Source organism: Dreissena polymorpha, chromosome 8, assembly GCF_020536995.1.
Source record: "Dreissena polymorpha isolate Duluth1 chromosome 8, UMN_Dpol_1.0, whole genome shotgun sequence".
Lineage (NCBI taxonomy): Eukaryota > Metazoa > Mollusca > Bivalvia > Myida > Dreissenidae > Dreissena > Dreissena polymorpha.
This window is the reverse complement of record NC_068362.1, coordinates 104160058-104184753: the sequence shown is the minus strand read 5'-3', so window position 1 is coordinate 104184753 and position 24696 is coordinate 104160058. Positions and strand designations below refer to the sequence as shown.

The 24696-nt window shown below is 38.7% G+C and overlaps 1 protein-coding gene across 1 annotated transcript in view; it reads right to left on the bottom strand.

Annotated features, from left to right (window-relative positions):
* LOC127842503 (uncharacterized) overlaps nucleotides 1-19558 on the bottom strand; it is a 40629-nt gene extending 21071 nt beyond the window's left edge. The window contains 6 exon segments of the mRNA XM_052372033.1: nucleotides 1822-1956; nucleotides 2183-2334; nucleotides 2799-2907; nucleotides 4036-4157; nucleotides 18313-18465; nucleotides 19403-19558. Coding sequence (XP_052227993.1) covers nucleotides 1822-1956; nucleotides 2183-2334; nucleotides 2799-2907; nucleotides 4036-4157; nucleotides 18313-18465; nucleotides 19403-19513 — 782 coding nt within the window. The 5' untranslated portion in view covers nucleotides 19514-19558.
* Nucleotides 19559-24696: the final 5138 nt, after the last annotated feature.

Below are 24696 nucleotides of genomic sequence, written 5' to 3'. Positions count from 1 at the left end.
ACATCTATAACAATCTGGCCTCCACTCTATGCAATACACAATCATACACATCTATAACAATCTGGCCTCCACTCTATGCAATACACAATCATACACATCTATAACAATCTGGCCTCCTCTCTATGCAATACACAATCATACACATCTATAACAATCTGGCATCCACTCTATGCAATACACAATCATACACGTCTATAACAATCTGGCCTCCTCTCTATGCAATACACAATCATACACATCTATAACAATCTGGCCTCCACTCTATGCAATACACAATCATACACATCTATAACAATCTGGCCTCCTCTCTATGCAATACACAATCATACACATCTATAACAATCTGGCCTCCACTCTATGCAATACACAATCATACACATCTATAACAATCTGGCCTCCACTCTATGCAATACACAATCATACACATCTATAACAATCTGGCCTCCTCTCTATGCAATACACAATCATACAGATCTAAAGCAATCTGGCCTCCACTCTATGCAATACACAATCATACACATCTATAACAATCTGGCCTCCTCTCTATGCAATACACAATCATACACATCTATAACAATCTGGCCTCTTATCTATGCAATACACAATCATACACATCTATAACAATCTGGCCTCCTCTCTATGCAATACACAATCATACACATCTATAACAATCTGGCCTCCACTCTATGCAATACACAATCATACACATCTATTACAATCTGGCCTCCACTCTATGCAATACACAATCATACACATCTATAACAATCTGGCCTCCTCTCTATGCAATACACAATCAAACACATCTATAACAATCTGGCCTCCTCTGTATGCAATACACAAACATACACATCTATAACAATTTGGCCTCCTCTCTATGCAATACACAATCATACACATCTATAACAATATGGCCTCCTCTCTATGCAATACACAATCATACATATCTATAACAATCTGGCCTCCTCTCTATGCAATACACAATCATAAACTTCTATAACAATCTTGCCCCCTCTCTATGCATTACACAAACATACACATCTATAACAATCTGGCCCCTTCTCTTTGCAATACATTATCATACACGTCTATAACAATATGGCCTCTTCTCTATGCAATACACAAACATACACATCTATAACAATCTGGCTTCCTCTCTATGCAATACACAATCATACACTTCTATAACAATCTGGCCTCCTCTCTATGCAATACACAATCATACACGTCTATAACAATCTGGCCTACTCTCTATGCACAACACAATCATACACATCTATAACAATATGGCCTCTTCTCTATGCAATACACAATCAAACACGTCTATAACGTTCTGGCCTCCTTTCTATGCAATACACAATCATACGCATCTATCACAATATGGCCTCTTCTTAATGCAATACACAATCATACACGTTTATTATAATCTGGCCTCCTCTCTATGCAATACACATTCATACATGTCTATAACAATATGGCCCCCTCTCAATGCAATACACAAACATAAATGTCTATGACATATCTGGCAATCTGGCCTCCTCTCTATGCAATATTTTAAACATATTTATTTCAAACTTATTTAACATTATTTATAAACAGAATTTCTAAGAAAATAAATAAAATGTTAATTTTCAACTTGGATTAGAACGATAGAGTAAGTCTTATATAGTTTTTCTCCCTGATACAATATACAAACATACAGGTCCATAACAATAACTTTGATTTTTGTTTTTCATTTTTTTGTAATAGTGCAGCTGCTCTGTGGCAGCTAATATAAAGCTTTATTAAGTTTCTGTTAGAAGCAAATAATACTGTATCACCTACCCAAGTGTCTGTCCATCGATGGGTCGATAAGACTGAGCAAACAAGTCCTCCAGTCTGTCGTGGGTGGGGAAGAGACTGCGGACGATGATAATGATACACAGCACATCACTGGCCTGTAACTCACTGGCATTCTGGCTGCAATCAGATGAGTAAATGCCATTGGAAGCTATAAGCTGTGTTGCAAAATATGAATATAGCGTCTTTAGCAGCCAAATGTTAGAAATCCCAACTTACGTCATTTTTGTTAGAGTAACATATCATATGCCTAGAACAGTGCTCCTACTTACTAAGAGCAGTGTCAAACCACAACAAAACTCTTACTCATAGAATCATGTCTGACTGCAAGAAAGCTAAAACTTACTTGGAGTAGAGTGAGAGCAGTTTGCTGTTGATGAGGAGCAGTGCATGCTGGGTACGGGTTTCCCCGGCCTCCTGCATCCGCGTCACAATGCGCCGGAGCACGTCAACACACATCTCGCTCACCATCTGGTTCATGTGCAGCTTCTCTACTGCCTGCAAACACGAGACAATAAATGGAGTAGAATTCCATGACAATATGTGCAATAATTAAGCCTTAAAAAGAAAGTGAATATACAGTTTCAACAAATTCAAACCATAACGTAATGAGATCTTGAGAGGAAACAATAAATCCATTGGAAAATAACTTCAACAATCAAGAGCAAATACTCCCTGAAAACAATTAGACCAGAAAGTTCTGATAATATGCTTACTATATAGAGATGCTGAATTCAGATAATAAGTGTCCAAGATCTTGCATGAAAACACAAATGGGACGCACAGAAGGACAAAGAAGGACAGAAACTATTTTCTGGGGAATATGTTTCAGACCCATGCAAACTCAATTCCATCCAAATTAGAAATCGGACAGACTAACAAAGCGGCTACTAAACGCTCCACCATTTCGGAAGCATTAAACCCAAAATATAGTGTTGAAATCCACACTATAGGGGACTGACCTCTACAAGGAAAGCTTGTTCATTCTTTGCCAGGAAAGACCACGTGGACATCATGATACGTAGGTAGTGCCATCTCTCTGACTTCTCAATAAAACGGGGGCGCCCTATCCTGAATTTTGAGAAAATTGGCATAAAGATAAATATAATTTTAATGTAACATAACCATAAAGTACAATGAATTTTTTTTAAGTTGTGATGACGTCCTTGTTCAGATCTGAAATCAACATTAACACAGTATTCACAATTTTCTCATAACTGCAATTGAGTAGAAAATAAATATCATTATTAAATATCTGGTTTTAAAACCTTTTTCATGTTCATGCATATTAACCATTGTATGATAAACATTTGTATGCAGAAAACTAGAATGGAAATAAATACTATATGAGCCCTTCCCCAACAAAACCTGGATAAGTGTTGATATTGAGAGTTTCAATTTTTGATCTTATTTTAATGTTGCACATACTCTCTTGGTCACTGCAATACTTAATAAAGAAACACCATTATGAACAATTCAAACTGGGAGAGTAATACTGGTCACAAAATATTTAGAACAAAAAAAGAAGATATTTTGATTGTTAATGCCTGTTTTGTTGTTATAAGAGCCTACTAAATGCTAGCTAAAAAAATATAGCTGTATAAAACTGAGTCGTGTTCTGAGAAAACTGTGCTTAATGCATGTGCGTAAAGTGTCGTCCCAGATTAGCATGTGCAGTCCGCACAGGCTTATCTGGGACGACACTTTCCGGTTAAATTGGATTTTTGCTGAGAAGAGACTTCATTTAAACGAAAATGTCATAAAAGCGGAAAGTGTCGTCCCTGATTAGCCTGTGCGGACTGCACAGGCTAATCTGGGACGACACTTTACGCACATGCATTAAGCCCAGTTTTCTCAGAACACGGCTCAACTGTATTACAGTCTGCATAAGTCAGTCTCAATAGAGCCTCGCTCAGGGACAACTAGGCTTAATGCATGTGCCTCAAGTGTTGTCCCAGATTAGCCTGTGCAGTCTGCACAGGCTAATCATAGATGCCACCTTACACTTGTATTGTATTTTTGGTTTAAAAGTAGTCTCTTCTAAGCAAAAATCCAGTTAAGGCAGAAAGTATCCTCCCTGATTAGCCTGTGCAGACTGCAGTGGCTAATCTGGGACGATCCTTTATGCATATGCATTAAACCCCGTTTTCCCAGAGATAGGCTCCATTGTGAAAGTGGCCTATCAGCCGTGTGTCATACTCATCACTGACAGGTCCCAGCAGGAAGCCAGTCAGACGCATGAACACGAGCGCCTTACGCTCCAAGAAGTCTTCACTCTCAGTGCCATCGCCGTTGATTGCGACAATCAGAAAATCATCAAACTGAAAAACACAATCAGGTACATGTGCATGGCAATGAAATACAATTTTATGCTTTTCAGAAATGTATCTCAGTCTTCATGTTTACAATAATTTTGATGATGTTGTAAGATTATGACACCAATTCAAAAATACCAGATACAATTTCTATTAATACAGAATGATACACCTAAAGCTGAATGTTCCAGCTATCCATATTGGTTATCATATGGCTACAGGAATCAAAATTAATAATGATTAATATCTAAAACAAACTTGCTCTGGGAAAACAGGGGTTAATGTATGTGCATTAAGTGTCCTCTCAGATTAGACTCTGCAGTCTCTATATGTATGTGCATTAAGTGTCCTCCCAGATTAGACTCTGCAGTCTCTATATGTATGTGCATAAAGTGTCCTCTCAGATTAGACTCTGCAGTCTCCATGTGTATGTGCATAAAGTGTCCTCTCAGATTAGACTCTGCAGTCTCTATATGTATGTGCATTAAGTGTCCTCCCAGATTAGACTCTGCAGTCTCTATATGTATGTGCATAAAGTGTCCTCTCAGATTAGACTCTGCAGTCTCCAAGTGTATGTGCATAAAGTGTCCTCTCAGATTAGACTCTGCAGTCTCTATATGTATGTGCATTAAGTGTCCTCCCAGATTAGACTCTGCAGTCTCTATATGTATGTGCATAAAGTGTCCTCTCAGATTAGACTCTGCAGTCTCTATATGTATGTGCATAAAGTGTCCTCTCAGATTAGACTCTGCAGTCTCTATATGTATGTGCATTAAGTGTCCTCTCAGATCAGACTCTGCAGTCTCCATATGTATGTGCATTAAGTGTCCTCCCAGATTAGACTCTGCAGTCTCCATATGTATGTGCATTAAGTGTCCTCTCAGATTAGACTCTGCAGTCTCCATATGTATGTGCATTAAGTGTCCTCTCAGATTAGACTCTGCAGTCTCTATATGTACGTGCATAAAGTGTCCTCCCAGATTAGACTCTGCAGTCTCTATATGTATGTGCATAAAGTGTCCTCCCAGATTAGACTCTGCAGTCTCCATGTGTATGTGCATAAAGTGTCCTCTCAGATTAGACTCTGCAGTCTCTATATGTATGTGCATAAAGTGTCCTCCCAGATTAGACTCTGCAGTCTCCATGTGTATGTGCATTAAGTGTCCTCCCAGATTAGACTCTGCAGTCTCTATATGTATGTGCATTAAGTGCCCTCCCAGATTAGACTCTGCAGTCTCTATATGTATGTGCATAAAGTGTCCTCTCAGATTAGACTCTGCAGTCTCTATATGTATGTGCATAAAGTGTCCTCTCAGATTAGACTCTGCAGTCTCTATATGTATGTGCATTAAGTGTCCTCTCAGATTAGACTCTGCAGTCTCTATATGTATGTGCATTAAGTGTCCTCTCAGATTAGACTCTGCAGTCTCTATATGTATGTGCATAAAGTGTCCTCTCAGATTAGACTCTGCAGTCTCTATATGTATGTGCATAAAGTGTCCTCTCAGATTAGACTCTGCAGTCTCTATATGTATGTGCATTAAGTGTCCTTCCAGATTAGACTCTGCAGTCTCTATATGTATGTGCATTAAGTGTCCTCTCAGATTAGACCCTGCAGTCTCTATATGTATGTGCATAAAGTGTCCTCCCAGATTAGACTCTGCAGTCTCTATATGTATGTGCATAAAGTGTCCTCCCAGATTAGACCCTGCAGTCTCTATATGTATGTGCATAAAGTGTCCTCCCAGATTAGACTCTGCAGTCTCTATATGTATGTGCATAAAGTGTCCTCCCAGATTAGACTCTGCAGTCTCTATATGTACGTGCATAAAGTGTCCTCTCTGATTAGACTCTGCAGTCTCTATATGTACGTGCATTAAGTGTCTTCCCAGATTAGACTCTGCAGTCTCTATATGTATGTGCATTAAGTGTCCTCTCAGATTAGACTCTGCAGTCTCTATATGTATGTGCATAAAGTGTCCTCCCAGATTAGACTCTGCAGTCTCTATATGTATGTGCATAAAGTGTCCTCCCAGATTAGACTCTGCAGTCTCTATATGTATGTGCATAAAGTGTCCTCCCAGATTAGACTCTGCAGTCTCTATATGTATGTGCATAAAGTGTCCTCCCTGATTAGACTCTGCAGTCTCTATATGTATGTGCATAAAGTGCCCTCCCTGATTAGACTCTGCAGTCTCTATATGTATGTGCATTAAGTGTCCTCTCAGATTAGACTCTGCAGTCTCTATATGTATGTGCATAAAGTGTCCTCTCAGATTAGACTCTGCAGTCTCCATATGTACGTGCATTAAGTGTCCTCTCAGATTAGACTCTGCAGTCTCTATATGTATGTGCATAAAGTGTCCTCTCAGATTAGACTCTGCAGTCTCTATATGTATGTGCATAAAGTGTCCTCTCAGATTAGACTCTGCAGTCTCTATATGTACGTGCATAAAGTGTCCTCTCAGATTAGACTCTGCAGTCTCTATATGAATGTGCATTAAGTGTCCTTCCAGATTAGACTCTGCAGTCTCTATATGTATGTGCATAAAGTGTCCTCCCAGATTAGACTCTGCAGTCTCTATATGTATGTGCATGAAGTGTCCTTCCAGATTAGACTCTGCAGTCTCCATATGTATGTGCATTAAGTGTCCTCCCAGATTAGACCCTGCAGTCTCTATATGTATGTGCATAAAGTGTCCTCCCAGATTAGACTCTGCAGTCTCCATGTGTATGTGCATTAAGTGTCCTTCCAGATTAGACTCTGCAGTCTCTATATGTATGTGCATAAAGTGTCCTCTCAGATTAGACTCTGCAGTCTCTATATGTACGTGCATAAAGTGTCCTCCCAGATTAGACTCTGCAGTCTCTATATGTATGTGCCTAAAGTGTCCTCCCAGATTAGACTCTGCAGTCTCTATATGTATGTGCATAAAGTGTCCTCCCAGATTAGACTCTGCAGTCTCTATATGTACGTGCATAAAGTGTCCTCTCAGATTAGACTCTGCAGTCTCTATATGTATGTGCATAAAGTGTCCTCTCAGATTAGACTCTGCAGTCTCTATATGTATGTGCATTAAGTGTCCTTCCAGATTAGACTCTGCAGTCTCTATATGTATGTGCATTAAGTGTCCTCCCTGATTAGACTCTGCAGTCTCTATATGTACGTGCATTAAGTGTCCTCCCAGATTAGACTCTGCAGTCTCTATATGTACGTGCATAAAGTGTCCTCTCAGATTAGACTCTGCAGTCTCTATATGTACGTGCATAAAGTGTCCTCCCAGATTAGACTCTGCAGTCTCTATATGTATGTGCATAAAGTGTCCTCTCAGATTAGACTCTGCAGTCTCTATATGTATGTGCATAAAGTGTCCTCTCAGATTAGACTCTGCAGTCTCTATATGTATGTGCATAAAGTGTCCTCCCAGATTAGACTCTGCAGTCTCTATATGTACGTGCATAAAGTGTCCTCTCAGATTAGACTCTGCAGTCTCTATATGTACGTGCATAAAGTGTCCTCTCAGATTAGACTCTGCAGTCTCCATATGTACGTGCATTAAGTGTCCTCCCAGATTAGACTCTGCAGTCTCTATATGTATGTGCATAAAGTGTCCTCTCAGATTAGACTCTGCAGTCTCTATATGTATGTGCATTAAGTGTCCTTCCAGATTAGACTCTGCAGTCTCTATATGTATGTGCATTAAGTGTCCTCCCTGATTAGACTCTGCAGTCTCTATATGTACGTGCATTAAGTGTCCTCCCAGATTAGACTCTGCAGTCTCTATATGTACGTGCATAAAGTGTCCTCCCAGATTAGACTCTGCAGTCTCTATATGTATGTGCATAAAGTGTCCTCTCAGATTAGACTCTGCAGTCTCTATATGTACGTGCATTAAGTGTCCTTCCAGATTAGACTCTGCAGTCTCTATATGTATGTGCATAAAGTGTCCTCTCAGATTAGACTCTGCAGTCTCTATATGTATGTGCATAAAGTGTCCTTCCAGATTAGACTCTGCAGTCTCTATATGTATGTGCATAAAGTGTCCTCCCAGATTAGACTCTGCAGTCTCTATATGTATGTGCATAAAGTGTCCTCCCAGATTAGACTCTGCAGTCTCTATATGTATGTGCATTAAGTGTCCTTCCAGATTAGACTCTGCAGTCTCTATATGTATGTGCATAAAGTGTCCTCTCAGATTAGACTCTGCAGTCTCTATATGTATGTGCATAAAGTGTCCTCTCAGATTAGACTCTGCAGTCTCTATATGTATGTGCATTAAGTGTCCTTCCAGATTAGACTCTGCAGTCTCTATATGTATGTGCATAAAGTGTCCTCTCAGATTAGACTCTGCAGTCTCTATATGTACGTGCATAAAGTGTCCTCTCAGATTAGACTCTGCAGTCTCTATATGTATGTGCATAAAGTGTCCTTCCAGATTAGACTCTGCAGTCTCTATATGTATGTGCATTAAGTGTCCTTCCAGATTAGGCTCTGCAGTCTCTATATGTACGTGCATAAAGTGTCCTCCCAGATTAGACTCTGCAGTCTCTATATGTATGTGCATAAAGTGTCCTTCCAGATTAGACTCTGCAGTCTCTATATGTATGTGCATAAAGTGTCCTCCCAGATTAGACTCTGCAGTCTCTATATGTATGTGCATAAAGTGTCCTCCCTGATTAGACTCTGCAGTCTCCATGTGTATGTGCATTAAGTGTCCTCCCAGATTAGACTCTGCAGTCTCTATATGTACGTGCATAAAGTGTCCTCTCAGATTAGACTCTGCAGTCTCTATATGTATGTGCATAAAGTGTCCTCTCAGATTAGACTCTGCAGTCTCCATGTGTACGTGCATTAAGTGTCCTCCCAGATTAGACTCTGCAGTCTCTATATGTATGTGCATAAAGTGTCCTCTCAGATTAGACTCTGCAGTCTCTATATGTATGTGCATAAAATGCCCTCCCAGATTAGACTCTGCAGTCTCTATATGTATGTGCATAAAGTGTCCTCTCAGATTAGACTCTGCAGTCTCTATATGTATGTGCATAAAGTGTCCTCCCAGATTAGACTCTGCAGTCTCTATATGTACGTGCATAAAGTGTCCTCTCAGATTAGACTCTGCAGTCTCCATGTGTACGTGCATTAAGTGTCCTCCCAGATTAGACTCTGCAGTCTCTATATGTATGTGCATAAAGTGTCCTCCCTGATTAGACTCTGCAGTCTCTATATGTATGTGCATAAAGTGTCCTCCCAGATTAGACTCTGCAGTCTGTATATGTATGTGCATAAAGTGTCCTCCCAGATTAGACTCTGCAGTCTCTATATGTATGTGCATTAAGTGTCCTCTCAGATTAGACTCTGCAGTCTCTATATGTATGTGCATAAAGTGTCCTCTCAGATTAGACTCTGCAGTCTCTATATGTATGTGCATAAAGTGTCCTCTCAGATTAGACTCTGCAGTCTCTATATGTATGTGCATTAAGTGTCCTCCCAGATTAGACTCTGCAGTCTCTATATGTATGTGCATAAAGTGTCCTCCCAGATTAGACTCTGCAGTCTCTATATGTATGTGCATTAAGTGTCCTCTCAGATTAGACTCTGCAGTCTCTATATGTATGTGCATAAAGTGTCCTCTCAGATTAGACTCTGCAGTCTCTATATGTATGTGCATAAAGTGTCCTCTCAGATTAGACTCTGCAGTCTCTATATGTATGTGCATAAAGTGTCCTCTCAGATTAGACTCTGCAGTCTCTATATGTACGTACATAAAGTGTCCTCTCAGATTAGACTCTGCAGTCTCCATGTGTACGTGCATTAAGTGTCCTCCCAGATTAGACTCTGCAGTCTCTATATGTATGTGCATAAAGTGTCCTCTCAGATTAGACTCTGCAGTCTCTATATGTATGTGCATAAAGTGTCCTCTCAGATTAGACTCTGCAGTCTCTATATGTATGTGCATAAAGTGTCCTCCCAGATTAGACTCTGCAGTCTCTATATGTATGTGCATTAAGTGTCCTCTCAGATTAGACTCTGCAGTCTCTATATGTACGTGCATTAAGTGTCCTCTCAGATTAGACTCTGCAGTCTCTATATGTACGTGCATAAAGTGTCCTCCCAGATTAGACTCTGCAGTCTCCATGTGTACGTGCATTAAGTGTCCTCCCAGATTAGACTCTGCAGTCTCTATATGTACGTGCATAAAGTGTCCTCTCAGATTAGACTCTGCAGTCTCTATATGTATGTGCATAAAGTGTCCTCTCAGATTAGACTCTGCAGTCTCTATATGTACGTGCATAAAGTGTCCTCTCAGATTAGACTCTGCAGTCTCTATATGTATGTGCATTAAGTGTCCTTCCAGATTAGACTCTGCAGTCTCTATATGTACGTGCATAAAGTGTCCTCTCAGATTAGACTCTGCAGTCTCTATATGTATGTGCATAAAGTGTCCTCTCAGATTAGACTCTGCAGTCTCTATATGTACGTGCATAAAGTGTCCTCTCAGATTAGACTCTGCAGTCTCTATATGTATGTGCATAAAGTGTCCTCCCAGATTAGACTCTGCAGTCTCTATATGTATGTGCCTAAAGTGTCCTCCCAGATTAGACTCTGCAGTCTCTATATGTACGTGCATAAAGTGTCCTCCCAGATTAGACTCTGCAGTCTCTATATGTATGTGCATAAAGTGTCCTCCCAGATTAGACTCTGCAGTCTCTATATGTACGTGCATAAAGTGTCCTCCCAGATTAGACTCTGCAGTCTCTATATGTACGTGCATAAAGTGTCCTCCCAGATTAGACTCTGCAGTCTCCATATGTATGTGCATTAAGTGTCCTCCCAGATTAGACTCTGCAGTCTCTATATGTATGTGCATAAAGTGTCCTCTCAGATTAGACTCTGCAGTCTCTATATGTATGTGCATAAAGTGTCCTCTCAGATTAGACTCTGCAGTCTCTATATGTATGTGCATAAAGTGTCCTCTCAGATTAGACTCTGCAGTCTCTATATGTATGTGCATAAAGTGTCCTCTCAGATTAGACTCTGCAGTCTCTATATGTATGTGCATTAAGTGTCCTCCCAGATTAGACTCTGCAGTCTCCATATGTATGTGCATAAAGTGTCCTCCCAGATTAGACTCTGCAGTCTCTATATGTATGTGCATAAAGTGTCCTCCCAGATTAGACTCTGCAGTCTCCATGTGTATGTGCATTAAGTGTCCTCCCAGATTAGACTCTGCAGTCTCTATATGTATGTGCATTAAGTGTCCTCCCAGATTAGACTCTGCAGTCTCTATATGTATGTGCATAAAGTGTCCTCCCAGATTAGACTCTGCAGTCTCTATATGTATGTGCATTAAGTGTCCTCTCAGATTAGACTCTGCAGTCTCTATATGTATGTGCATAAAGTGCCCTCCCAGATTAGACTCTGCAGTCTCTATATGTATGTGCATTAAGTGTCCTCCCAGATTAGACTCTGCAGTCTCTATATGTATGTGCATTAAGTGTCCTCTCAGATTAGACTCTGCAGTCTCTATATGTATGTGCATAAAGTGTCCTCTCAGATTAGACTCTGCAGTCTCTATATGTACGTGCATAAAGTGTCCTCCCAGATTAGACTCTGCAGTCTCCATGTGTACGTGCATTAAGTGTCCTCTCAGATTAGACTCTGCAGTCTCCATATGTATGTGCATAAAGTGTCCTTCCAGATTAGACTCTGCAGTCTCTATATGTATGTGCATAAAGTGTCCTCTCAGATTAGACTCTGCAGTCTCTATATGTATGTGCATTAAGTGTCCTCCCAGATTAGACTCTGCAGTCTCCATATGTATGTGCATAAAGTGTCCTCCCAGATTAGACTCTGCAGTCTCTATATGTATGTGCATAAAGTGTCCTCCCAGATTAGACTCTGCAGTCTCCATGTGTATGTGCATTAAGTGTCCTCCCAGATTAGACTCTGCAGTCTCTATATGTATGTGCATTAAGTGTCCTCCCAGATTAGACTCTGCAGTCTCTATATGTATGTGCATAAAGTGTCCTCCCAGATTAGACTCTGCAGTCTCTATATGTATGTGCATAAAGTGTCCTCTCAGATTAGACTCTGCAGTCTCTATATGTATGTGCATAAAGTGTCCTCTCAGATTAGACTCTGCAGTCTCTATATGTATGTGCATTAAGTGTCCTCCCAGATTAGACTCTGCAGTCTCTATATGTATGTGCATTAAGTGTCCTCTCAGATTAGACTCTGCAGTCTCTATATGTATGTGCATTAAGTGTCCTCTCAGATTAGACTCTGCAGTCTCCATATGTATGTGCATAAAGTGTCCTCCCAGATTAGACTCTGCAGTCTCTATATGTATGTGCATAAAGTGTCCTCTCAGATTAGACTCTGCAGTCTCTATATGTATGTGCATAAAGTGTCCTCTCAGATTAGACTCTGCAGTCTCTATATGTATGTGCATAAAGTGTCCTCTCAGATTAGACTCTGCAGTCTCTATATGTATGTGCATAAAGTGTCCTCTCAGATTAGACTCTGCAGTCTCTATATGTATGTGCATAAAGTGTCCTCTCAGATTAGACTCTGCAGTCTCTATATGTATGTGCATAAAGTGTCCTCTCAGATTAGACTCTGCAGTCTCTATATGTACGTGCATAAAGTGTCCTCCCAGATTAGACTCTGCAGTCTCCATATGTATGTGCATTAAGTGTCCTCTCAGATTAGACTCTGCAGTCTCTATATGTATGTGCATAAAGTGTCCTCTCAGATTAGACTCTGCAGTCTCTATATGTATGTGCATAAAGTGTCCTCTCAGATTAGACTCTGCAGTCTCTATATGTATGTGCATAAAGTGCCCTCCCTGATTAGACTCTGCAGTCTCTATATGTATGTGCATAAAGTGTCCTCTCAGATTAGACTCTGCAGTCTCTATATGTATGTGCATTAAGTGTCCTCTCAGATTAGACTCTGCAGTCTCTATATGTATGTGCATAAAGTGTCCTCTCAGATTAGACTCTGCAGTCTCTATATGTATGTGCATAAAGTGTCCTCTCAGATTAGACTCTGCAGTCTCTATATGTATGTGCATTAAGTGTCCTCCCAGATTAGACTCTGCAGTCTCTATATGTATGTGCATTAAGTGTCCTCTCAGATTAGACTCTGCAGTCTCTATATGTATGTGCATAAAGTGTCCTCTCAGATTAGACTCTGCAGTCTCTATATGTATGTGCATAAAGTGTCCTCCCAGATTAGACTCTGCAGTCTCTATATGTATGTGCATAAAGTGTCCTCTCAGATTAGACTCTGCAGTCTCTATATGTATGTGCATAAAGTGTCCTCCCAGATTAGACTCTGCAGTCTCTATATGTATGTGCATAAAGTGTCCTCTCAGATTAGACTCTGCAGTCTCTATATGTATGTGCATAAAGTGTCCTCCCAGATTAGACTCTGCAGTCTCTATATGTACGTGCATAAAGTGTCCTCCCAGATTAGACTCTGCAGTCTCTATATGTATGTGCATTAAGTGTCCTCTCAGATTAGACTCTGCAGTCTCTATATGTATGTGCATAAAGTGTCCTCTCAGATTAGACTCTGCAGTCTCTATATGTATGTGCATTAAGTGTCCTCCCAGATTAGACTCTGCAGTCTCTATATGTATGTGCATAAAGTGTCCTCCCAGATTAGACTCTGCAGTCTCTATATGTATGTGCATTAAGTGTCCTCTCAGATTAGACTCTGCAGTCTCCATATGTATGTGCATAAAGTGTCCTCCCAGATTAGACTCTGCAGTCTCTATATGTATGTGCATTAAGTGTCCTCTCAGATTAGACTCTGCAGTCTCTATATGTATGTGCATTAAGTGTCCTCTCAGATTAGACTCTGCAGTCTCTATATGTATGTGCATTAAGTGTCCTCCCAGATTAGACTCTGCAGTCTCTATATGAATGTGCCTAAAGTGTCCTCCCAGATTAGACTCTGCAGTCTCTATATGTATGTGCATTAAGTGTCCTCTCAGATTAGACTCTGCAGTCTCTATATGTATGTGCATTAAGTGTCCTCTCAGATTAGACTCTGCAGTCTCTAAATGTATGTGCATAAAGTGTCCTCTCAGATTAGACTCTGCAGTCTCCATATGTATGTGCGTAAAGTGTCCTCCCAGATAAGACTCTGCAGTCCCGCGAACCGGATCTTGATTCTCGTGCTGTACGAAAGGAAAGTGTTTAAAACGTCTTTATTGTACTGAAAGAAAAAGTGTTTTGGAAATAAAACGGATAGTGATCTTATGGGATCAAACACAGAAGCGACTGTCTTAAGAACATTCCTCTTTGTTATTGGTACATCTATCTTTTTGATTTTCTGTAATGACAAGGTATCAGTTTTATGATTCCATGTATGACCTAAAACTTGTGTTTCTTTCAACTCCGCTCTGTCAGAAGATGGTATACTTTCATTCACCAGATCACTATTAGATAACCATTCCCATTAAAATCATCGATGCTTCATTGAACATACGCTTTGCCTTTTGATAGATCTCGATGCCTTCTTTGTCACTGCTTGCTCCAGTTATGATATTATCTACATAAATATTACGTTTTAATTGCTCCGCAAAAGGTGTTCCATATGATTCAAGGTGTGTTTCAACTGTTGCTCCCAATAAGAATGGACTAGAAACTATCCCAAAAGGAACACGACAGAATCTGTATACTTCCAAGTTGTCATATCCAACACTTGGGTCATGTATATCCTTAACCCAGAAGAATCGTGTCACATCGCGTTCAGATGGCTGCAGACCAATCTGCAAAAATGCCTTCTCAATGTCTGAAACTAAGGCTACCTTGTGCAGACGGAATCTCATGAGAGAACGCACAAGTCTTGGAGCAAAACCGGTCCTCCTTAAAGACATTCGTTCAAACTTTTACTTTCCTTTGACACTTTTGCTGAGGCATCATATACAATTCTGAGTTTTGTTGTAGTCTTATTTGGATTCACAACACCATGATGCGGTATGTAATGAATGCGTTCACTTGATTTATTTTCAGGCAATTTTTCAATGATCCCGTTTAGAAGTTGCTCCTGAATGATAGAATTGTTTAACAATTCCGGCTTGTTTCGCAACTTCTTCAGACATGATTTAAGTCTACCAAATGCCAGTTGTTTATTGCTTGGTAAATCTGAATCTTCTTCCTTCCATGGCCAAGTCACTTGATATCTTCCATCTTCGAATATAACTTCGTCTTTGAATTTGTTCATCACAATTTCATCATCAAGCACGTCTTCATTTTCATTTTTCACTCCAATGGATTCAATGCTCCAAAAGTCCTCTAAGTCCACTTAAGCTTGAACAGCACTATCAACTGTTTGGAGTACATTTGTGTTATCAAGCTGACTCCCAAATGTAAGAATCAGGAAGTTTTCCTCATCATCACTTTCACTTGTACTTTTGGTTCTCCCGCTTAAAATCCATCCAATCTTTGAATTTAGAAGGTATAATCCTTCTGACACTTTCATTTTTTGCGAATGCACTATATCTAGATAATAATCATTCCCAATCAATATGTCAATAGTAGACGATTCTGTGTCATTCGGTAGAGTATCTGCTAGATCTAATGTTTCCACAAGTTCACTGAAATAATGGTGAAGGGATGGTTCTAGCGTCTTTCTTTGCACATTACCACTGATAACTGGCACAAGGTTTGCACTTATTTTCATGTATTTTCCACTTTTCAACTTCAGATTAAATGAAGTCATATCTGACTTAATTGTCTTAGCTCGACTTCCACCAAATGTGAACACTTTCAATTCCTCCGTTCCTTCGCACTTTAGACCAAGACTATCTGCTAAATCTTTTGTGATATATGTACGTTGTGAACCACAGTCTAAGAGAAGCCTTGTTCTTACTGAAGAATTTGTTTCCGGATTTTGAACTTCAGTATTTGCAGTTTGCATGAAAACTGTCTCTCCGTGTGAAACCATAATACCTTCTTGCTTTGTGTCCCCATTTGGACTTTCACTAATATCTTCATCAAATTGAACATGCGCTTGTTCATTGACACTATGATCACCAAATCGTTTTGGACACAAACTTCTGTGATGTTTATTATATACATTACAGTACACACACGCCTTATTTGATTTGCATTCTGTTACAACATGTCCACTTTTCAAACACCTATAACAATGTCCTTTGATCTTTTGTTTCCTTTCATGAATTGTCTGATACTGCAGACACTCGTCACTCCAGTGTGAATTATCACAAAAATGACACGATGGTGTTAGCTGTCTGCTTTGTGTATTTAAGCGTGCTCCTTTTTCGTTTGTAACGAATGATGATGAGCTTTGAGGATTGACTATGGTTTGTGAGTTTCCATAAGCTGCTCTCGGATTGTTCAATGGTGTATTGCTTCTACTTCCTTTCCTTTGAATATCGAATTCTCTTTCCTTTGAAACATAGTTTTCCTTGATATTTTGGTTGGATTTTTCACAAGCACATATGTAATTTCTCAAATGTGTTCGAAGAGATTTGACCTCCCATTCAACATCAGCTCCCTTGCTTATTTCAAGTTGACGGAGCATACCTTCTGGAAGCTTTGTTGTTATCATTGAAACAAACAAATGCTGGTTTACATTTTCACTCTTCAAGACTTCGTAGATGCTTTTCAATAGTATCCATGAATGACCTCAAACTCTCCACTTGATAGGAAGGTGCTTGGATAGTCAACATTTCCTTGTAATGAATATCAATGATTTCCTGTCTTTTCCCAAATCGTTCTTGTAACAGTTTCGCAGCAACCTTGTAGTTTGCTCCTGATCGCGCTAGGCCAGCAATAGCACGCTTTGCGTCACCGCCAATTTTACTGTGTAGATAACTGAACTTTTCTATGTCTGATAGCTTTTAGTTCCTATGGATGGTACACTCAAAGGTGTCCCAGAATTTGCACCAGTGTAATTTGTTTCCATAAAACATATTCAAATCCAGTTTAGGAAGTTTAACTGAAGATTCAGTCTGTTTCTCTTTATCTCGTTTCTACACATACTTCATGAATTCTTGTTCATGGTGTATTTGAATATTCATCATATCTTTCATTTGTTCTTGCACAGTCACTAGCCTCTCATTTTCCGAAGGAGTAAGTTTTCCATCTGCTTGATCAGTAACTGATTTTTTCTTGAGAATAATCATCTTTTCAACAAATTCGTCTAATTCCATAACACTGTCTGAAGCTTCAGAAAACAACTTCATATCCTCATCTGCAACTTGTTCCAGTTCTTTGGAGTTTTCAGGCTGGGCCTCTGCTATAGCACAAGCAAGCTTTTTAGACTGAAGTTCTAATCTATCGCTATACATTTTCAACATTTTGATACACTTCTCTGAATTTGAAATTAAACTTTCAATATCACTTTCATCCAAATCAGAACTGATAATCTCCGCACTATAATTAATTTTCTCTGTAGTATTTCTGTAGCGTGTTCTTACACCTTTCACGTATGGTAGAGAAGCCATGTTTCTTTATGTAATGAAAATAATAATCAAGTAACACTTACTCTTTTCAGGAAATCAACAATCCAACTATCCTTTTTATTCAAACACAATATTTCCAAAACACTTTTTCTTTCAGTACAATAAAGACGTTTTAAACACTTTCCTTTCGTACTTTCATAGAACCCGCCAGTATCATGTACATCTTCAGAAAATGGAGGCAATAAAGATATATATATATATATATATATATATACTCTGCAGTCACTAAAGGCTAATCATGGACAACCTTTTGTGCCTAAACTGGATTGCCTCTAAGAAGAGACTTCCAATTTATAACAAATAAAAGGAAAAGCTGAAAGTGTTGTCCCTACGTAGCTTGTGCTGACTGCATAGGCTATCTGTGGCGACACTTAACGCCCAGTTTTCCCAGAGCCTGGCTCGAGTGTTTTATCAACTTAGATGTCTGGCTCGAGTGTTTTATCAACTTAGATTAAGTCTACTAATATTGACTTATAAAAGTGATTTGTCTGAAGTTCTGCATTATAAATTAATTGTAAATAAAAAATGAAATGTCATTATTTTACTATAAAGGTATGACATTTCATAAAGCAAATTATACATTATTTGAGATTGTGTACATAGATGATAATATTATGTTGAAGTGGTAATTACAAAAACACATTTCTTTAACTTACATGTTTAAAAACAAAAAGGAAGTTATTATCACATGTGATAGAAGAACACGGGTTCCTTGAATGGTCTATCATGAACCACTGTGACATAAACAAGGGAGAGAAATGCTGCATGACAACATTAGGGTCCACTGTGTACAGCTCAGTTGTGTCCTCCTGAAATAAAATGGCATACCATAATATATAGAAAGCTTTCAATTCGTCAGTTAACGATTATCTCCCAAAACCAACTAAATAAGAGTCCTAAGAACCTAATTGGACATTATGTTTATTTACTTTATAATTACCATACAGATACTAGTATTTGGTTCTGAAGTTAGAACAAATATTAGAGGCTGTAATCCCCAAACAAATTTTAATGTAGACAATGTGTTTAATTAGATTTATAAGGGAAGTAAGCTATATTCAACATTTCATGGTTTTAAATTCAGGTTTCATTTAATTGGTCACAAGGTCTCGGGTTGATGATTTTAAAGGGTCCTGTCAGTAAAACTGGCATGATTTCCTTGTTTTTTTAACAGTAACTTTGGTTAATAACATGCTTTTATAAAAATATGTTACTGAAATAATGTTCAATCTAAACAGGAACCTATACAAACAGGTATAGGCCCCTGATCAAAATGACAAATATTCCAGAATGTATTATGTGTTTGTCCTTATTTCGCCATTTCAGTGATTCACTGTCCATCTGAAACAATGAGAGGGACAGGAAGCCATTCTCAGCAAACAATTTTTCAATGTAGTCTTAGGACCATAACATGCAAAATATTGATGTTTTTATCTGACGAAATCTGTTATCTCCTGAAAAATATCGCCCACTGAAATAAAGGGAGCCGAGTATTTGACTATTTTCCAGCGACTAACAGTAACTAATAATGCTACATAACAGTGTTGCAGACATGCTAATTCTTTGTATATAATATTATAAAACTTATTTTATGTAACAATTTCCAATAAATGAAAAATAAAATGTCTTTTTGTAATAAAAATGTATCAGCATAGAGTGCATTTTATCCTCAACCAAGAGGTTAAATCAGAACAAATTGCAGACCATAACAGTTGCAAAACATCGTTTAAAATCAATGATATTTACAGAAAGTAGCCCATTTTCCTTGGCCTGTTGATTTATGTGCCTTGCAAATTCCTTGTCCGTGTCAATAAAATGAATGTCATTGAGTCTATCAACCACTAGAAAGCCTTTCATGTTTTGTTTATGTTTTCACATGATCGAGTACATGTATATACATACACCTAGACACAACAAGATACATAAATACACAAATGAATTTTTAACGGAAAATTCCAGTCAGCAACGATTTCTTATAATTAAAGAAGACCGTCTTAATAATTGACGCAATAACTTTTTTCTAAATTGGTCATAAGCATTTTGAAAGTCGTTAAAATACCTTTTACCTTGAGAACATTGTATATCTGGCTCATAGTGGGACAGGCTGATATAACGCACAGCAAAACTCAAACACTAAAACGACGGAAGTGTCCTCACAATACGCATATCATTAGGCCGAAAGACCATTTTGGTCAACCTTTAATCAAAACGCTTTACGTAACAAAACCAGATTTCCGCGAGACCCTCTAACTTTCCCCATTTATAAGCTGTAACCAGCTGCCGACTACGCGATAGGGGACAAACGCGCGTATAACACACTTCCACCCTGCGGTTGAAGATGTAATAAGTGCAAACATTGGTCCACCTCATCTACCGACAGTGCTCCCAGCCCCCCTAACAAAGAGTACGCGTACATAAAGTGTAAATTATGTTTTATCTAAATATGACTGCTATATTTTATATTACAAACGTATGATGTATTGTGTAGAGCATGTCAGCGCCGCCAGTGGCGCACACCTGGCGAATTTCCATCACACCCTTGCGCTTGGGTATGATGACATGACCAACCTAAAATTACAAAAAAATGGTGACGATTTTCTCTTTCCATCGCATGCTCTTTTTTTCTTATTATTTGGTTTACAGTGCATTATATGTGTTATATGAGCGACGAGTAAGTAGTATAATTTAGGAAAGAAACAGTATACCCGCACTGCAATTTTCTCTTAAAAGACATTATACGAGACTAGTTTAATATCAAAACATTTCAGCAAATAACAGGTACAATGTCCCTTTTGATATATTTGATTGCATATTGTATCCGTGTTCGAGTATCGAATTATATTGACGGAAACTTACATCAATTAAATCCCATCCTCTAATTACTTAGAACCCGTGACATCTTAGTCTCATCATGCAAGTATGTATTGCTAGATTTTCGTTCACTGCTCACATATATAAAGTTGTTAGTTTTTTGTGTGCATTAGTTTAACTAATACTGTAAATACACTCTTAAATGTCTAACATGTCTTCCGCAAGGGACATTAAACGGGGGTGCAGTGTATCGGTGCTCTACACTGGGCACTTAAAAGAACCAGTACTCTAGAACTCTGGAATCAGGGCGTTTTCTGTATCCCGCTCGAACCCCCACTAATACCTCTCTTGGGACGGAGAGCACAGAAACAACACACATCATTTAATAAACAAACTATAAATAATTAATCATGAATAAAAAAAATAGTGGTAATAATGATAATACTGATTATAATAATGGTGATGGAGGTGAAAACGGCAATAAGGATAATAATATTAATAGATCACATGGACCGGTCAGCACATATATAGTCGTGAAGAATCAGTGATGACCTGTAAATAAACTCTGCGCCATACACACACACACACACACACACACACACACACACTTTAATTATAGAAAATAATTCAATTAAATAAGTCTCGACTGCTACGGCTTAATATGAAAACCCGATTTGAATTTTACTGAGACTAATTAAGCCTTGAATACATTTACAGTATATTGCTGAGTAACCTTGGGTAAAACCACATGGGTCGCCGTGATATACTTGCTATGGTGTCCGCCAAGCGACCGGGAGCGTTCTTTAGATCTCCCCCAATGACATAAGTACTGGTCTAGGCCCAGGAAACGGATCGAAATCGTTTCCAATAAGTCGTAATCAAAAGAGCTAAAATATATAGGTTTAAACTGAAACCACATTGACCAGTCAGGTTTCCACCTAAAGTTGTTTTGCATGACGGCTGTTTTTGGGTTACAATGTCCAGAGGGCTGTCTGAGAGTTGTACTTTGCATTACTTTAATATGTTGACTTTCGGCCAGGAATGTTGTACCAATAGTTGTAGTGTTCTGTCTAATGCATGCTTTTGTGCATTTCACTTCGTTGAAATCTATGTCTTTGTGAGAATGTCCCCATGAAATGTTTTCGAGAAGATAACTCCATAGCGATCTTGTTTTGCTTTGAGTTGTGTCCCATGGATTGTTTGGTTTATTGTTTTTGCTTGATTCCAAAAGTGAAGGGGAGGCGGAAAACTACAACGGGCGAGGCATGGTCAGGGGTGATAACCCCAAAAAAGGGTTATGGTAAGGGTTATGGTTAGGGGTCGGGTAAGTGTTAGGGTTGGGTTTAGGCTAACCCAAACCCTTACCCGACCCCTAACACTAATCCAAACCCTAACCCTAACCCTCTAACCCCCCCCCCCCCTTGCGAAATACTATACCATGCCTCGCCCGTTGTAGTTTTCCGCCTCCCAAAGTGAAGAGACACTATTTTTATATAATAGATTTGTCATGGGTTTCCCACGCCTGTAGTACTTTGGTAAAAATGTCGCTACATGAAATATATTGCAATATTGATCACATCCACATCCAATTGTATAAACATGGATAAGTTTAGCCAATCCAAAAGATAACTTTTTTCCGATAAAATTAACCGAAGTCATTTACCTTGGCAAAATCTTATCAAAAACTTGCCCAAAACGTGCACCTATTTCGGATATCAATTTTTTTTATACAATCACTAACCAAAAACATATCCTAAAAATAACCAAAAGTTATCCGCTGGATAAGAATTATCCAGATGTATACAATTAGCTACTGGTGAACAGGAGCCAATACTCAACTGCAAATGCCGGTAGTCTGTAGCCCAACGCAGCATTTGCTGGTCTGTGATTTATGCATTCTAGGAACAGAGACGGTCCCAAGTTCCTTTCAATAAAAGTCGTCGGATGTCAATTATGATACAGACGAAGAACATTATTTCCTGATTCAAAATCATGTCCTCGCAACAGAGTTGTCCAACTTGGTCCTACATTGACATCAGCAGTTTGTAAAGTTGCTAAGGCGCGACAGACTAGCTCATTTGGTAAATCGCTGGACTTCAAATCCGGTGATCGCGGGTTCGGTTTCCGGCCCGGTCATATAACTTGTAGTGGCATTAGTCATGACATCCTCTGTACGACAATTATCTCAATATCTCTGATTTTAGCTGGGGACCTATCAGTTACTGGCATAAGTATGTACACTAAGTACAGGCAAGCCAGCTGACTCATTCAGGAAAAGTGTGAATGCGATAACTAACTGCCGTGATAAATGTACTAGTATATGAATGTACACGGATACAAAAATCGGTGATTTGAGAAGAGTTCGAGTCAACCGGAAATTCGAGCCAAGCGAGTTTGAGCCCTCGGGTTTCGACTTTACTGTCGAAAGCGGCGAAAAACCGAACTAAAGATACTCAGAAAGTATAATGCTTAAGAAAAGTGTCCAACATAAAATTCGTGTTCTTCCCGGTAAAGATAACACTGGGTCTTGGTATGAAGTAAATTGTGCACATTCTTAAGTATGGAGTCGTTTGCTGTATACAGGAAGTCTATTCCGCCTTTTCAAGTATAAGTACTTGAAACACTATTAGATAGTCTGATTTGATACTTAAGATTGCGTTCGTTCGCATGTGACAATGATTAGGCTGGCAACTGCATAAGCAACTCTTGTATAAACATGTGACAATGATTAGGCTGGCAACTGCATAAGCAACTCTTGTATAAACACAATGTAAACTGCATCTTTACAACAACTGTCGCTTTAATATTTGAGAAATGCTTTTGTTACATGAATTCCATATTAAAACAAAATCACGTTTGAAGCGACGTCTTTAACAATTTATGTTCTTGTTCCTCCATTAATAAAACATTGGTGCAATTGTGATGACAATTAATTGCATGTGCCGGTATGCAATTTTCACCTGGCATATTTTGAACAAGGTTGTACTTTTCGATTGGTCAAGATGCGTTATAATCAGCTCCAGAAAACAATACTGCATACCATCATAAACAGGTTTCAACAAATCAGAACGAAAGCGATGTAAGATTTACATTTTTAATACTGTTTCAGAGTACTTATGCATGAACTTCAATTCGTGTCACATGACAACCAACTAAAACAATAAATAAAAATGCCGTTGACTACGAATATCAAATTTGTAAAAAAATAAATACAAACGAAATAGCACATCACATAATTATGCAATTCTTAAAAATCTACAAACGTTTGCTACAGATGAAGCAATATCACATTCGAAACAGATATACCGGTATTATTTACAAATTATCTGCCATAAAGCCGTAATATATGTACATAGTAATGCTAAGACTTGTTGCAGCAAAGGTAACCAATCTTTTATGATCTGCATTGAATTGATGAATTGCTGTCTAAACTATATTATAAAAACGGGTTATGGGCAGGTTAGCCTTCCTGTCGACATGTTTGTGTTCGTGACGACAAGTCTACTGTATAGTTACTGACATTAATGCGGCCATAAAAACCTGCACAGAAAAGTTACTGGCATTAACGCGGTCATAAAGATACCTGCACAGAAAAGTTACTGGCATTAACGCGGTCATAAAGATACCTGCACAGAAAAGTTACTGGCATTAGCGCGATCATAGAGATACCTGCACAGAAAAGTTACTGGCATTAACGCGGTCATAAAGATACCTGCATAGAAAAGTTATTCATATTAATGCGGTCATGAAGATACCTGCACAGAAGTGTTACTGACATTAATGCGGTCATAAAAATACATGGACAGAAAAGTTACTGACATTAATGCGTCCATAAAGATACCTGCACAGAAATTCACTGACATCAATGCGGTCATAAAGATACCTGCACAGAAAAGTTACTGACATTAATGCGGTCATGAAGATACCTGCACAGAAATGTTACTGACATTAATGCGGTCATAAAATACATGGACAGAAAAGTTACTGACATTAATGCGGTCATAAAGATACCTGCACAGAAATTTACTGACATTAATGCGGTCATAAAGATACCTGCACAGAAAAGTAACTGTCATTAACGCGGTCATAAAGATACCTGTACAGAAATGTTCCTGACATTAATACGGTCATAAAGATACCTGTACAGAAACGTTACTGACAGTAATGCGGTCATGAAGATACCGGCACAGAAAAGTTACTGACATTAATGCGGTAATGAAGACAACTGC